Source organism: Dermacentor albipictus, chromosome 1 (genome assembly GCF_038994185.2).
Source record: "Dermacentor albipictus isolate Rhodes 1998 colony chromosome 1, USDA_Dalb.pri_finalv2, whole genome shotgun sequence".
In the NCBI taxonomy this organism is placed as follows: Eukaryota; Metazoa; Arthropoda; class Arachnida; order Ixodida; family Ixodidae; genus Dermacentor; species Dermacentor albipictus.
The window spans coordinates 37,058,761-37,075,937 of NC_091821.1; the positions used below are offsets into that span (position 1 = coordinate 37,058,761).

The 17,177-nt window shown below is 51.5% G+C and overlaps 1 protein-coding gene across 1 annotated transcript in view; it reads right to left on the reverse strand.

The window, feature by feature from the left end:
- LOC135901123 (uncharacterized) overlaps nucleotides 1-12,063 on the reverse strand; it is a 33,802-nt gene extending 21,739 nt beyond the window's left edge. The window contains exon 1 of the mRNA XM_065430798.2: nucleotides 11,884-12,063. Within this exon, the coding sequence (XP_065286870.1) occupies nucleotides 11,884-12,004 (121 nt within the window). The 5' untranslated portion in view covers nucleotides 12,005-12,063. The remainder of the gene's footprint in view (nucleotides 1-11,883) is intronic.
- Between the last annotated feature and the right edge of the window lie 5,114 nt (nucleotides 12,064-17,177).

Consider the following 17,177-nt stretch of genomic DNA (forward strand, 5'->3'; position numbering starts at 1 on the left):
GGACTGGACTGATTTTGGAGTGCGAAACGCTTACGTGCCTCTGGAAATGATAGGTTCAGTTTTACTTTCAGTTCTATGATTTGTTTCTCTTTTTTCCAAGTAGGGCATGATCGAGAGTAGGCGGGGTGGTCTCCTTCACAGTTGGCACAATGGTTTGTTGATGTACAGATGTCCGAAGCGTGTTCAGAAGAGCTACACTTCGCACAAGTAGCACGTCCTCTGCAGTTCTGTGACCCATGCCCAAAGCGCTGACACTTGAAACATCGACGTGGATTTGGGATATACGGTCTCACGCGAAGCTTACAGTAACCGGTTTCTATTTCAGGTAGGTTACAGGTTCCGAAAGTAATGATTATGTGTTTCGTAGGTATTTGCTTGTCATCTCGCCTCAATGTTATTCTTTGAACTTTGACTACGTTTTGGTCTTGCCATCCTTCAAGCAGTTCGCTTTCGCTCAGTTCAAGGAGGTCATCTTCTGAGACGACCCCACGCACTGTGTTCATTGTTCGGTGTGGGCCCACTGAGACGGGAATTTCCCCAAATGCTACAACTTTCGACAGTTTGTCATACTGCACTTTGTCGCGGAGTTCCAGGAGAAGATCGCCACTTCCCATCTTCGTTACTTTATAGCCTGGGCCAATTGCTTCAGTGAGAGATTTAGCTACAACAAATGGTGAGATCATCCTGACTGTTTTCTTATCGTTCTGACTATGTACAACGTGGTATTTTGGGAAAGATTGTTTTGGCTGCATAAAGAAAGTGAAAGTCTCATCGGTGCGCCCCCTCTTCAGGGAGCGATCAGGTAGCGGAGGAAAGTTATTTACCATATAGAGCAGGGAAATTCGGCGGCGATGGTGGCCACCCACCACCGAGCCCAACAAGGGGACGCTACAAGGTTGGAAGAATACCTGCAGACGCCAGCCATGCATCGCCGCTATAACCTAATATATATATACCCAAGGCAGGATATATTACACACGGTTAACCCTAGCCGCCAGGAAATACGGAAGTAATAAGAAGTGAAGAGAAGACAGGAAAGTTGGAAAAGTGGGAGAGAAAGACGAAGATTGGAGAGGAGGACAGGAAAAGGCGACTGCCGATTTCCCCCGGGTGGGTCAGTCCGGGGGTGCCGTCTATGTGAAGCAGAGGCCAAAGAGGTGTGTTGCCTCCGCCGGGGGGCCTTAAAGGTCCAAACACCCAGCATCGGCTCAACCCCCAGGATCCCCTTTTCCCCAGACACGGCGAAGCCGCGCACGGCTACACGCGGGAGGGTCCAACCCTCGTGTGCTCGGGTACGTGGTGTTCAGTGGGTTCGACTGAGCATGGTAAGTTGTCGTTTTCTTGTGCTTAATGCCAAGTGCAGCGCACGACTCGACGAAAACCTTCGCGGTGAAGTAGGACGCATTGTCCGTTATCAACTGCTCCGGAAAGCCAAATCTAGTGAAAACCTCGATCAACTTATCCATGATCACTCGTGCCGTCAGTTTTCGCAAGGGGAAAAGTTCGACCCATTTACTGAAGTGATCTGTGACTACGAGCAAGAATTTGTTCCTGCTCGGTGTGGTGGGATACGGTCCCATGACGTCACACGCCGCGATTTGCCAGGGAGTCTGGCTGTCGATAGGCTGCATGAGGCCGGGTGGTCGTCCACCTCGGGGCTTCACGCTGTGGCACACATGACATGAGCGGGCGTAGCGCATCACGTCCCGTTTCATGCCTGGCCAGGTAGCGAGACGACACAAGTTAACGTCGCTCGCGTGCCCAGCGATGCACGAGTCGTGAAAGTAGCGTAGCAGTGCTCCTCGCAACGCGCGCGGTATCACCACCTTAAACGCCCCACTTGTGTCGTCGGTGCGAATATACCTCAGCAGGACGCCGTCGGAATTCAGCAGATAAGAATCGAGCGCGCTCACAGCATTACCAACTGTACCCGAGCGCTTAGTACTGACAGCAATACCAGCTGCCTCCATGTGTGGGGCGGCCGCGCCACCCTGCTTTCGGAGCTCGTCGAGCACTTTTCAACAAAACGGGTCCTTCTGCTGAGCCTCGAACAGCTCCTCTCTGCAAAAGACGACTCCTGCGGAACCGACAACATCGACGTGGTTCACGCTCTCGCCCAGGATCGACGGTTGTTCCGCGTCCCTTACTTGGGCCTCTCCATCGCCTCGGACTGGCGCTCGCGAAAGTGCGTCAGCTGCGGCATTGCTTTTTCCTTTGCGGTAGCGCACGGTGAAGTAACGCTGCAGCAGCAGTGCCCAACGCGCCAGGCGGCCACTCGGCTCGCTCAGGCGCCTCAACCAAGTGAGAGCCATGTGGTCAGTCTCAATCTTGAATGCCACTCCATCGACGTAATAGTCGAACTTTCGCAGAGCGAAAAATATCGCGAGGCACTCCTCTGTCACCGAGTAGTTCCTTTCGGCCGGCGTCAACGAACGACTCGCGAACGCAACCGGTCGGAGAGTGCCTCCGTGCTCCTGAAGCAAAATTGCACCTAAGCCTAGGTCGCTTGCGTCTGAATCACAAACTTACTGTTAAAATCGGGCAGCTGCAATTCGGCCGTGTCAGCGAGCACCTTCGTGAGGCCCCGCAGTGCCGCCTCCTGCTCTTGTCCCCAAGTCCACCGTTCGTCTTTCCTCAAGAGCTTCGTCAAAGGCGCTTGCACTGCCGCGCAGTCTAGAATGAATTGGCGATAAAAGTTCACCAATCCCAGAAAGCGCCTTAGTTCGCCGATATCTTTCGGCGACGGGTACCTCAGTATAGCCTCGAGCTTATCCTTACTCGGCAGGATGCGGCCGTTGTCCAGCGTGAATCCCAACAGCGCTATTCTGCTCGCAGCTATCTGAGCTTTGTTCGGGTTCGGCGTGATACCCGCGGACCTCAGCCTGTCTAGGACGTCTCTCAAGTGGCGCAAGTGCTCCTCGAATGTTTTCGAATAAACCACTATGTCGTCCAGATATGCGAGGGCATGTTGCCACTTCGCATCTCCTAGCACTCGGTCCATCAACCATTGATAAGTAGCGGGAGGTCCAACCAAACCAAAAGACATTCTCTTAAATTGAAAGAGCCTCCGGTGACAAGTGAAAGCCGTTTTCTCTTTGTCGCGCTCGTCCATTTCGACCTGAAAGTATCCACGACTAGCATCGAGCGTCGTAAAGTACTTCGCCCCGCCTAGGTTAGACACTAAAGAGGAAATGGAGGGTAGAGGGTACGCATCCTTCTTCGTAACCTCATTCAGCCTGCGGTAGTCTACACAAAGGCGATAGGTACCGTCCTTCTTCGGGACTAGAACTACCGGGAAGCCCCGTGGGCTGTTCGACCTTTCCACCACGCCTGTTCGATGGGTCTAAGGCGCTATCAAGTGCTTTCCGCTTGGTCAAGCTAATCGGCCGAGGATTACATTTCCATGGCGCAGCGTCACCCGTGTATATCCTGTGCCTGACTAGCGTAGTGCGGCCCGGACGGTCAGTGAAAATCGCGTCGTATTCGTACAACAGCGACGACAGTCGTGCCCGTTCTCTCTCCGGCATATTGACCTCTGACAAAAGCGGGTGCGTTACTCCTCGCAAAACCGTCGCGCACTGTTGTGCCACCGTGTCTCCCCTCGCCTGCGCCGATTACGGTTCGCTCGCTTGGCTGTGGCCGGGTGTGGCCCACTCGCGCTGCGCCCGGAGACTGTCGTGTCTCCGCTGCCACGGGCGCTGTTGCGAAAAGCTTTAAAGGGACCCTGAAACGCTTTTGACGATTTTCTACAAACGGACTGAGTCGTTAGAGTAGGTCCTTCTGATCATTGACACATCTAAGTGCTCTGCGTAAAGCGTGTAATTTATTATAAGGTTTTAAAAATGCACATCGCTGCCGATCGCAGCGCACTGCTCGGCGGAATTTTAAGCCGCCCCTACCCATATGACCGAAATCACCCATATTACGTCAGTGGGGCGAGCTATCTGGCTGACCAGGGCGCGTGATCGATAATTTTTCCAACTTTATGGTAAACAAATGATCTTCGTAATAGTTGGAATGTTAGTTAATTTGTTTTTATGAAAAGAAAGTAACATAAAGCGAATGCACAAGAACAATTTTTGAGTACACTTAAGCACTTCCGGCACAGAGCAAGTGTCGTCTGCTTGTGTTACAACGTACTCCATTTTGACAAGAGCTCTGCGGTGAGAGATTTTCTACAAACGGACTGAGTCGTTAGAGTAGGTCCTTCTGATCATTGACACATCTAAGTGCTCTGCGTAAAGCGTGTAATTTATTATAAGGTTTTAAAAATGCACATCGCTGCCGATCGCAGCGCACTGCTCGGCGGAATTTTAAGCCGCCCCTACCCATATGACCGAAATCACCCATATTACGTCAGTGGGGCGAGCTATCTGGCTGACCAGGGCGCGTGATCGATAATTTTTCCAACTTTATGGTAAACAAATGATCTTCGTAATAGTTGGAATGTTAGTTAATTTGTTTTTATGAAAAGAAAGTAACATAAAGCGAATGCACAAGAACAATCTTTGAGTACACTTAAGCACTTCCGGCACAGAGCAAGTGTCGTCTGCTTGTGTTACAACGTACTCCATTTTGACAAGAGCTCTGCGGTCAGAGTCGGTCTCAGTCTTTTCGCGAGCACTATGATTCCACTTTGTTGCCTTGTGGACTGCAAACGTAGCGACTGGCAATATGTCAAGCTGCGACATCGTGTCCCTCTGCAAGGCAGCGTACGAGCGAACTGGCTGCTGCGCATCGGGCTGCCGCTATCCGATCGGCGCCAGGACTCCCGCGTTTGTGGATGTCACTTTACACCGGAAGATTACTAACGCAATAGCGTTTCGCGAGTCCGGTATTAGGGCAAACGCAAGCGCAAGGGGACAGGGTCTGGCCGCTTGACTGTGTGGTAACGGGATGAGCCATGAGATGAGCAGAAGGGAAAATGAATGATTGCACGGTGCAGCCACCTGGTGGCATGGAGCTCAACCATACGCAGTAGCAGCAACGAAGCGTATTCTTTGCTGCTGGTGCGTATTTCTCGCAGGAGTGTAATCATCAACACGTTTTTTTTATCAATTTTTAAAATGTTTAACACTTGGTTAGAGCAATATTAGTGATTTGTTTGGCCGGTTAAGCGCTGCGCCAACAAGTGTCTGGACCGTGCAGACCGATCAGGCCGCTCACGTACGTCTACGACAAAGTTCCTTCATCAGCTTCAGTTTATGCCTCCAGTCATTCGCCGAAATGACCAGCTTGCCTGTGGTTACCGGAATACCAGACACGTTCGGAGCTATGACAGAATGCTCGCAACGCACGCTGCTTCGATAGCTCTCGCTTGGGGTCGACGGCGAAGCGGCTAGCGGAGAGGTTTCGCGCGGGCGGGCTCCAAACAACCGAAAGTGGACGATGTGACGTCGCATCGTGACGCAGGACCACTAAAGGCGGAGCTTAGCCCCGCTCGCTCGGCGAACGAGTTGAGGAAAAGCATGGCTGGGGATGAGGCTTCACTTAAATTGTGGTGCGAATGTTCTACTTAAGCTGTACCCTACGCGTCTACAAAATTTGTCCGAGCCGTTTTAGGGGCCCTTTAAAGCACCCCGTTCCGTTCTCTCGGTAACCTCCATTGCCGATGTCTATTACGATGCCCGACTTGACGAGAAAGTCTCGACCCAAAATAACAGCCACTGATAAACCCGGGAGGTGTACGAGGCGTTGTCACCTGACGCGTTTCTCCCGACGGATCACTAACCTCGCTGCACCGCTGGATTGTGCTGTGCTGGAAGCAAGTCGGAAGGTGGTGCCATTATCTCTCAAGCGGATGTTCTCGCGGAGATTATGCAACACCTCGTCACCAAATAATGAAGCGCTTGCTCCAGTATCCAATAATGCAGCGAATTTCTTTCGGGCTATCGTTAGCTCGATGAACGGGGCCTGCGAGTCCGCAACACGTCCTACGCGACAAGCCGAAGGCGCAAGTAATTCGATACCGCCGGCTATGTTCGACATCGCCGCACGGGACCCAAGGTGGATCACCGGCGGCCTCGCCCGTTTCCCGAGCCACGCGCTCGGCCTCGGCTCGGCGTGCGGCCGCAGTCTCGGGCGATGTGCCCTGGTCGGCCGCATTGGTAGCAGCGGCCGCTGAAGCCTCGGTGGCCTGGCTGGGCGGCCGTCGCTCCACTCCGGCCCGTCATAGCTTCCTTGAACTGCGTTCGGCGTGTGCCGCTCCTCCAGTCTCGCATCGGCCTCCCGTTCCTGTCACGGCGCGCTGAGTGCGGCATTAGTCGGTGCTGTTCTCAGCGCGTAGGCGTACGGTTCCAAAGCGCGGTCTGATAACTCCCAACTCCGCTGGACCTGCTGCTCCGCGAACGATGCCGACGCGTCGACTCTAGACGAGTGGCAAGTGATCGCGCCGCCGTTCCACGCGCAGTGAGGCTCGAGTGACAGCGCCGCGTGTGGAGGCGGGCGGTATGCTCGCGCCGCGAGAATCTCCCTGGATGCGCTTCGCCTCGGCGGCGAGTTCGTCTATGTCTCTAAACCTACGCCCTCTGAAATAGGCCGCGAAAGTGGGGTGCGCCTGCCGTGTGACGCGCTCAACTTTCTCTTCATCGGTGGCGAGAGGGTTCGCGAGACGATAAAGTTCGTCCATCGCTCGAACATATTCCAGCAGGGACTCGTCCGGATGCTGGGTACAAAGCTCCAGCTCTCTCCTCAAACGCCACTCGTAATTGGCCGGAAGAAATTCTTCGCGGAAGTTCGCGCGGAACTCTTCTACTGTGCGGCATCGGTGTCCGGTCAGTCGGAACCATCGAGCCGCCTGGTCGGTCAATGAAACCGGGATCACGCGCGCGACTAGTTCGGCGTCTGAAAGCCCTGTTGCCTGCTGGTAATACAGTAGACGGTCGAGGTACTCACTCGCACTCGTGCGATCGTGGTACCCACTGTAGGTAGGCATGTCTACCTTAATCCGTGGTCGCTCGCTCTGCGACGAGGCCTGCATTGTGCCTTGCAGGGCGCCGGCTAAGCTCTGCATGATTTGCAACGCATTTTGCAGCATTGCCTCGCTAGACGGCAAACTCTCGCCCAAAGGGCCGGATGCCTCCGCCGTCGGGGTTGAGTTATTTAGTGGCATGTGTGCCTCTGTGTCCGCGTCGCGATGCGGCGAGGGGCCCGACGGGGTACGCCTCGTATTGGGGTTAACCTCTGCCCACGTGGCATTCGCGCTATAGCCTGACTGCTTCCCGTGAAACACTCAAAACCAAAGCTGCCGGTTTGTTCAGCAGCTGCCGCCGCGTTAGCAATAGGCTGCTGACTTTGCGTCGCTACATTTGACAACATGAACAAATCTGAGAGGTCAGACAAGCCAGCCGCCATTGTTCGCTGAAAAGTGGGTAGTCCTAGCGCCAACAAACACCACAAGACTCGCCGTGTTGCCGAATTCGATCCACGTTGGTAGCGCCAAATGTGGGGGTTCCACTCTGCGTGCGGCTAGGCCTGAAGGTGAGCTCCGGATCTAGCCCCACGCAGTCGCTCCGTGGTACTCCCAACCCGTAGCGCGGGAATCGCGGCTACGCCGGGTTCGGACGAATAAGACAACCAGTGGTGTCAACGGTAACAACGTTTATTGCTATTAGCAATATCGAACACTCGCAGAGGGACGGCCTCTCAGTAAGAGTAGTAAAAGGCTTGCCTCGTTGTCTGGGTGGGTCAGACAAACGAGGTCACTCACGGGATGCGGTAGGTGCTGTGCAGGCGGTCCAAGGCGTCGACGTCCCAAGAGAGCGAGTCTCCCCCGGTAGCGCGCTTTTATGCCTTTTTACCTTTTTGCGAGGGGAAGTCCTCCTCGCCCGCCGGATACGTTTCCCTTTCCCGTGAGCCGCGTAGGAGAAGAGGAGTACGCGCGTCATCAGAGCGACGAAGAAAGGGAGGGCGCGTAGTGCCTCTCTGCCCTGTCTACGCCGGCACGACCCGTCGCCACGTGCGAACGGGTCGCCGCGGGTACGCGGGAGGAAATGGAGGCAGGTGCTCCCCACAAGGCTATGTGCCATTTAGCTTGGACCCGTTTGCACTACCAGGGTCGGCCCAAATTTTTTTTTTCAACTTAGACACATTTTTTTCCAGATTGCCATATATACAGCTGCTCTGTAAAAGGCATCGTGAGCGCGACGAAGGACAGTGCTGAATATATACGCGACGTACTTGCTTCATTTCTTTGGCCGCGATACACTTGACATATCCACCGACAGGAGACAACTACCATGCCCGAGTATAAATACTTAGATCTTCCTAAAACTACCGCGTACAAGGCAGCAGATGCAAGTTAAGGCTCAATGTCAGCGCAATTGAGCTCAATCGGCGCCTTAAAATTTACCTATCGCGAGATAAGGACAGAACAGGGCGAAATGCTGTACACCGCGTTTCGTGTGGGCCGACCCAGGTGATGGTCTCATTACAGCCAAGGACCATAATTAGACGACTGCCACGAGGCAACCTCACCCAGTTATCCGCGCCTATCCTGAAGTCAACGCAGCGTTGACTGATGGGTCCAGAAAACGCCCTTCTACCTGCAGCTGACAACCTAAACTAATGATGAAAAGGGCCAACGTCGAATGCTACCGTGGGAATGGCTTCGTCCTCTTATACCCAGAGTGCCGCGTGCTTGCTAAATATGCCTCCGCATAATTAGCACCACCGGAGGCGGAGTGCGGCTGAATGATGCGACGTCATGGGCGGGATATTGCGACCGATTTGATGATTGCGATTGTCCGGGATACATGCCACCAGATTCTCTCGTCTAGTCACCTAGTAAAGTCGACGATATTAAAAGCGGGCACCTTTCTTGCAGCAAGGCGGGCAACCGTGCCCCGATGTGAACTATGACGTCTAGTATTCTCGTACAATTGGGCTTGCTAATCTGGAGCCAGTGTAAATCAAACGTTTTTCCTTCAATCCTACACTGGACGTACTCGTCGATGGGCTCGGTGGATGCCTGGCCCAAACGCCACCTCGAGCCGCAACAGGGTGAAGCGCGTCGGATTTTACATACGACTCGAGCGTTCCAGCGTAATCCCTGGCGCCCGCGTGCGTTCCAGAAAGTACTACATAATTCATGTCGCGCATACCATCTGATGACAAAGTTCGGCGAGAACATAAAATCGACTATAACATTCGAGTAAGTTGCAATCATGCGGGCGCGTCTCCCGCTGAGCGGTAACATTAATTTGTTAGCCGGGGAAATGCAATCCATGAGGAAAGGATAAACAAGTACACGTGCCAACAAGCGGAATATGTCACGCTGTTTGTATCCTGAAGATCTGCGTAGTCGCGGTTCCGAAAATGGTCTAATAAAGGGAAACTAAAGGTTAATATTAAGTCAACGTGAACTTGAAATACCAACCCAGAAAGCTCAAAACTCTTGTTTCGTGCGAAGAAGAGACTTATTTTAAGAGAAAATGCGTTCTGAAGCGTCCGCGTATCTCTAGCGCAGTTCAAATCACCCGCCCTCCGATCGAGGGGTAGAGACATCATGGTCTCATAGTGTCGTTGCGCCCTCGGTGAGTAACACGGCTCCCGCAGACGGCGCTACGGCTTTTCTGCACAAAACGCAAACGCGAGGCCAGAAACAGAGCCAAGACAGCCGACAGCAGCGCGAAAGCGGCACTATAGTGGCCAGCGGAAGGGAAAGCGCACCACGATAAGCTGGTTCTTTATTTTATGACGCCAACTTCGACGCTCGTTGCAATGGATGACCCTGACAACGACACATTAGCTCGTGATGCTGGGCTCGAGTTCAGCGATTTAAGCACTGATGAACGTGACCTGCTGTTCATGGCTCGCGCTACCGGCGTCGTTGCGTACTACTACGACGACGGCCTGCTTTGAAAGGCACTTCACCCGACTTCAGTAAGTCGGCGTTGAACTCGTAATCCTCTGGACGGAAGTGCAGCGAGTACACTACGCGATTTTTCGGCTCTTTGCCAGCGCGCTGTGGCAGAGGTACGGCACTTAACCACATCGAACGGAGAGGTTCACTCGTTGGCGCAGAGCGATAAGTAACGTTGGATTCGCCGCTGTAACTGCCCTTGGCCAAGTTCCGCGGACCGTTCGCGCATCCCACGACATCGCATGGACGTGGCATTCTCGCTACTTGTTCCAAATGCAAGTTTCGCGATCCAGCAGGACCACCGCAGCACGACGCGATAAAACAACTGAAACTCCAAAGCGCGCGCGGCGCAAAGTCGAGCGAACACGAAACCTTTCGATCACCCATACTACTCAAGGGTAACGTCAAAATGTTATTTTTTTCTTAGAATCGAATAGAAGTAGACAAGTAGCATTTCTTTCCGTCTTATAATCTAATGAAATGATCTTTTTAATACGAGTAGTTGAGTACTAGTGACAAATTATGATGAGTGCTTTCGTTATCGGGCTAGTACCGGAATGTCGCGGGGGGGTGTCAAATCGTGTTATGCATCTACCTCGATTTCTCGGTTACTAAAGCTCTGTTCGCAATTATATTGACACCTTAGACGTTCTATACCATTGCTTTATCACTTTAACGAGATATTCTGGTAATCTTTAGTGTCTCTTTAACAAATGTAGAATAATATTTAATCCGTGATGCGCTGATCAATTTAAATGCGAAGCATCCTTCTAGTCCAGGCACTTCATGACGGGCGAGCCTAGTGCTGTTTTGGTGAGCCGACCTCGTCGGTGATACTGCAGCCTGAAATTATGTGCCACAGTAGCGACTAGGTGTGTATGTGCCACTGGGTTTGAGTTGGCTTGCAATGTTCTGTTGCGATTGCAAACATTCCGTATTATAAACATAAACAATACAGCCTATTATCTGTGCATAACAATTGCCTACAGAACAGTTACATTAGGCATATACAACACTTCTCCACAAATAATGAATGCTTCGCATTATGTAAATGGCAACCACAGCCCAGCCTACCGTTTGCTTTTCTGCGTATTATCAAAACACGCCCATGCACGAAAAAAATGAATCAGAAAAGACATTAGCACACGCGAGGTATTGTAAAAGAGGCAGAGGCGACGAGTGCGAATACTGGAAGCTGCGTGGCTGCGGTAGTCACGCACGGCGCTAGCACGCGTAAAATCCTCGGTCGTGTGTGTCTAAAACACGCACACGCACGCACACGCTCTTGCGCATGCGCAGTGCCATGTCTCGACGACTAATTTCGCTTGTCAAAAGCAGCAAAGAATGCATTTGCGTACGCGCTCGTAGATATCACGTTCGTCCCCAGACGTGCTGTTGGGAAGCTTATGTCACGCGCCCACGTTGGCCCATTATTGCTTTACACTGTACTAGTCGACGCAAAACAGCAACACTTATGCTACGACCTTCACTCTGTTGGCATGTATGCTTGAAATGATACCAGTTAACAGGTACTAACAGGCAACACAAACAGGCAGAGACTACGACACAATCTGGTAAATACGTGCAAAGCCAGCAGAATTCTTTTCGCGATTCTCAGTTGCTTTGCCAACTTCGCCATAGCGTTTGCGCCCGAAAACTGCTCAGTTTGTTATGAGAGACGCCGCTGTGCAAGATTCCGAATTAATATTGGCACCTAGCGGATCTTTACTGAACGCCTAAACCTTAGTTCACGAGTGCTCTTCCCTACATGCGGCAGCCGAAGTTAGTAAGCACCAGCATTACCACTTTGCACGCTATTTACCTATCTTCTTCCCTCATTTTAAGCTCGTCGTCAGGGTGTAATATTAGGCCCGAAATGGTAAGAAAAGTCACAGCGAGCTCGTTTACCCACCCAGGTAATCAATAGACAACCTCTGCAATTTGCTTGCCTTCCAGAATTTCGATTTCAGTAGCAAGGACAAGACGGCACGTTATTACGGAAAGCCCCTTGTTACGCTTACCCCATAGCACCTCCAGGACGTTCTCGTCGACGCTGTAACACGACAAAGACCGAACCGAATCGGCGCGGGCAGGGGCGTTCCTGCCCTTTGGCTCCGATGAGGCTTGCATCGATGATTCCATACCTATGCGCGTGACCGCCTTTAGTCAAGTACCTTAGTCAAACTGCGTGGGAACACGAGAGCGCGTGAATTTAAATACACTTTGCGCAGCTGCAGTACTGGAGCGCATGCGCATTACGTGACTCGCGAAAGTTGGTTCCCAGGGCATCTCTTACGTCACCGGTGCGCTTCTGCGTCGTCAGCTATACGCTTTTCATGCTTCTTTTCCTCTATTACATGCAAACAAAGAGAGTGCAATGGTAAGTTGAGTGGTTGCAAGTACCGATGATAACCACTCTGCTTATGAAGAGCGTGAAAGCTTAAACGTTGCACAATGACGTATATCATTTTACTTTATGTTTTGTTGTACGAAGCAACGAAGGCTGTGTGCTACCTCAATTCCGAGAGCAAGGTGTGAATATGGTCGTGGCGGCAACGATTTAGGAGCAGCTTCAAGGATGCATTATGGCGATAGTATACCGGAAGACGAAAGCTGGATGGTTATTGCGCTTTCTCAGCAAGGGTACACGCGACACGCCATCGCTGGTCTCGTTATGCGGCTGTTGAAGGCAGTCAAGCCCGTGCATATATCTAACGTTCTGAGGCAAACGTCGTGGGCACGATGCGCTACGCGGTGTTACAGCCAACGCGTGACGACGAGGACCTTCCCATAAAACTAGGGTTTCGAACCGAACCCGAACTGAATCGACAACCGGGGCTGAACCGTTTTTTTTTTTTCAGCCGAACGTTAATCAAAACGAACCGTTATGATTTTCGCGATCTTAGGACCGAACACAAAACGGAACTTTTTGGAGGAACCTTTCCGTATCAGTTCGACCACCTATTAATCCGATGTTTTTTTTTTTGCAAAAATTCTAGGACCATGCAGAACGATGAGCAAAGCGAGAACAAGGTGAAAGCAAGAGCTATCGTTTCGACAAGTGGACTTGTCGAGACGTTGACTCCTGCTTTAACCTTGTTCTCGTTTTGCTCATCGTCTTGAATTTCTATCTCCCGCCTTCCTTGTGTTTTCCCATTACCATGCAGGCAGCTTTCCTGATGAGCGTACCTCGCTAATCAGGAGATTGCGAGAGACAGCGCGTGTGTAACACGTGGGCGCGATTCACAGCAGCCGCCGCAAACAGACCTCCGCTAATGCAGCGCTTTGTTTTCATACATAGTTTCCGCATCATGTTTTTACTGCAGCGTCCTCCTTCGCTTTCCTCCTCGTGCTCTCTTCGCTTTTCATCCCCCGCTGGGCTGCGCATTCGCTCGTTCATCATTCGCTCTGCTCGTTCGTTCGGTTAAGCAGACGACGACGGCGCAGAGAGGGAGAATAAACTTTTATTTGGAAAAGAAGTCGGAAATTCTTCCTTGATGAGTGGGGCCCTCAGTTCAGGGCTCCATTACCATGCGTGACTTTGGGAGCCCGCTGGATGACCAGTGCTGTTCCTACCAGTTTGAGCTGAGCAGCGCCGACTCCCAAGAGGAAAGGGTAGGGCTGGGTATAGAAGGAACACATGAAGAATTAGGGCACTCCCATGCGGATTGGTACACCGTGGGATTGGCCCCACAGTAGGGAGAATAGGAAGGGTATAGGGTGAGATGAAAGGTTTATAGCATGTGGAGACAAGGAAATGAATTGGTCTGCAGATGCGGCCAGCCAGCGGCAACTGCCCTATTAAGCGAAAGGTGAGAAGGGAGCTGGCTATGGCGGCCTTGCCAGTAGTACTCGAGCGTCGCGGTGAAGTGTAGGGGCTCAGCCATTGCGTCGTATGGGTTGAACAGCTCTTCCGACGGTGCCCGGCCAGTCACACCTCGGACGCCCACATTAACGCGTTCATTACCATGCAGATAGGCGTGTCCATGAGGCCAGACGACATGTACCCTGCTTAACGCAGAAGGGGGAACACAGGAGAGGATTCTGTGTGTGTGCGCAGTCACAAGTCCTTACGCGAAGGTCCGACAGGCAGCCTGCGAGTCCGTCAGTATGGTGATTGGGGTGTTATGTGCGAGAAGGGTCGAGATGCGCACAATGGCCAGAGCAATAGCTCCCTACTCCTCTGCCAAGCCGCTGTCCGTTGCGAGAACTGTGGTACACACCCTAAGTGCGTCTGCGTTGTCAATTACAGCTAAACACATGGCACGGCTCCCGGGGTAGCGGGCCGCGTCAGTGTAAAGAAGCGGTGTCTGTGTGGTGCCATTTCCAAAAATGCGTGCCAGGGCCTGAGTTCGGGCGCGTTTCCGGCCGGCGTGTCGCTCGGTACGCATACATTGCGGGGATTCGGGGCTACTTGAACGCTAGCGTGTAGAGAAGGAGCAAGGCGATATTGTGGGACGCGTGTGGGTGTCTCAAAGACAGGGTAGCCAAGACGAGGGAGTATAGCGCAGCCCTAACGGCTGCATCTGAGATGTTGGAGCTGACCGTTGCGATGAGCCTCGAGAAGCTCGCCTACGATGTGGTGAATACCAATCTGAAGAAGGCGCTGTGTGGAAGCATGTGAAGGTAACCCAAGCGCCGTGTTCACTACCTTCCCTAGAAGGACTGCCATCTTCTGAGTCTCAGTGAAGGTGACATTATGATAGAGGAGGTGGTAGGTGAGGCGGCTGATTATCACTGCAGCCTGTACTATGCGCAGCACATCTTCCTCGCGTAAGCCTCTTCTACGAATAATAATGCGGTCTAACATATGTGTAGCTTCTGTTATTTGCTGACCCAGAAGAAGTGTAGAGTCTGAGGCTTTGCCGTCAGATTGAATGTGGAGCCCTAAGATACGGAGTCATGTTACCTGAGGGATAGGGCTGTCATGTAAAACAGAGCGACATCAGGGGATTCGTTGACTCTGCGGCGCCGCCTGTGCACGAGGAGCAATTCAGACTTCAAATACCGTCACTGCAAATGCCGTCACTGCAACGCGGACACTTACAGCACCCAGCATTTTGAACCTGCTCCGTATTTTTGGCGGCAGAGTATATGGAGCTTCGCCACGACTCTCAGACGCGCGAGCGGAAGGAGAGGCCGAGGAGGAGAGGTACCAGCACTGCCGAGTGGCTTTCATTCGCCTTTTCTTTTATTTATTTTAATGTCATTTATTTTTACTTTGTACTGAGTATGCATGGCTCGAACTTCATCTTTATTCGCTTTCTTTTGTCAATGTGGTGCTTATGTGGGATATCATATCATCAGCCATTTGAGTCGTTTTCATATTGACGTGTTAATGAGTATTTTTGTCCATCATTTGTCACTCATGGTGCCATGGTCCTTCTATATATATATATATATATATATATATATATATATATATATATATATATATTAATGAGATATGAGATAAGAAAGGCAGGAAATAAGATGTGGTGGGGGTAGTCACGTGCTTCCAACCTTTCTAACTTATCCCAAAGCTAGATATATATATCGTATCACCCTGCCTTATAGGTATCAACTTTCACAGGTGAAAAACACTGACTGGACAAGCAAGATTTGGAGAGATAGAATGAAGTCTGGACAAATTACATTCTGCCCGAGGCCGAAGCCTCAAAGCTTTTCTTTTGTAATATATGTACATCACTTACTGGCAGCCTTCGCTAAAGATATGTTCGCTGTTGCAATTAGTAGGCATTTGTTTTTAGGACCCGCGCTAGCGCACGAGTTGCTTCTTGAGTATACAGGCATTGGGCCAGCTTACATGAACGATAAATCGTCACGTACGGAAGCGGTTACGTAAGGCTTTGTGACTTCTTATCGCTAATTTTAGACATCGTCCAAAAGCCGGACACATAGTGGAGGATAATGATTACGCCGCTTGAGGCTGACTTGTGGTGGAGCCGCACGTCGTACCGCTCGCGTCCCCGCAGGCGTGCGGTCGTGCGAAAAACTGCAGATGTCGCATACTGGTGCACAGATTTCGGTTTACACTGCATTTTCGGGTCCAGTCAGCATTTGTGCACCATTGTGAAACACGAATAATTTTTCGCGCGATCGCACGCGTGCGGCTCGAGCGTAAATTGGCCCTTAACCCAGGCACTTGAGGCGTGTTTAGCACAGCACGCGGGCTTCGACGACCGTCGCTGCGATACTAAACTCACGATGTTCCCACGGCGCGTCACAGCTGCGACTGCGCCCGGATGTGTGGACTGCATAGCTTTGCGAAGGTTCCACCTTCTTAGCATCTCGCTAAAATAGTTTGCTCCACTCTTCGACATTCGGCAGCCCTAAGAACAAGGATCCAAAATCCGTGTTCACAAGAAGAGTTCTTGCGCTGCAACTACTCGCATAGGAGAAGATGCTAGCCAATGGTCAAGTGGTGCGTGTTGCTTTACAGCGAAGCTTTCTTTGCCTCTTCTCCCGACTTTATGGGCGCTGCTGCTGCGGTCTTTCTCGCGCACGTCGATGGGTTTGTTGCAACACCACCAGATGGAGCTTGCGGAACGACCGACTGGTTACTCTTCGAAGCGAGATCAGGATGCCTTAGAACACGCACTTATAAAGCTAGATATTTACTTATAAAGCGAGGTAGACGGAGGCGTACAATAACGAAGTTCACAATAGGGGTTCAGAAACTTTGGTTATGGGAATTCATCGTGAATTTTTTTGTCGTTTCTGTTTTTTTTTAATATAGGTAGGACATTAGGCAATATATTAACAAGAGCGCGGTGGCGCAACCCACCGCCCAGTTCCAAAGGGGACGCTGATAACATCCATCCATCCACCCAGGCCGGTGCCGTCGCGGTAGCGTTTCGTAACTTTCGCGGATGGCACGTGCTGTGCTTCCTTTCATATGCGACAAAAATGCAGGTGCTGGACTGTGGAGGTCGCTTGCTGCGGCGTGATAGTGTGAACATTACAATCGTCCATAGCCTGAACAGCGCTTGGAGCTGGCTTCTGAACAGCGTGCTGGCCACGTGTGCAGAAGGAGCACAGCAAAATGGCTCCATAATGTGCATTCAGTGTCAAGGACGCCCATGCCCGACAGAAGCGTCGCGCGGAGCAGGAGCCTCTTCGCTACGCAGCGAAAAGTGTTGCAGTTCGCGAATGTATGTATAAAATGTATACATACAATTATAAAATTAATTGAATTACGTACAGCCAAATAATTCAAGTAACGTCTAACATTTCTGCCACGTTAATCAAAGCAAACAGCGTACAAAGCTTAGCTTACTTCTATTCCCACAGTCCGCCAAATTCTTACAGTGAA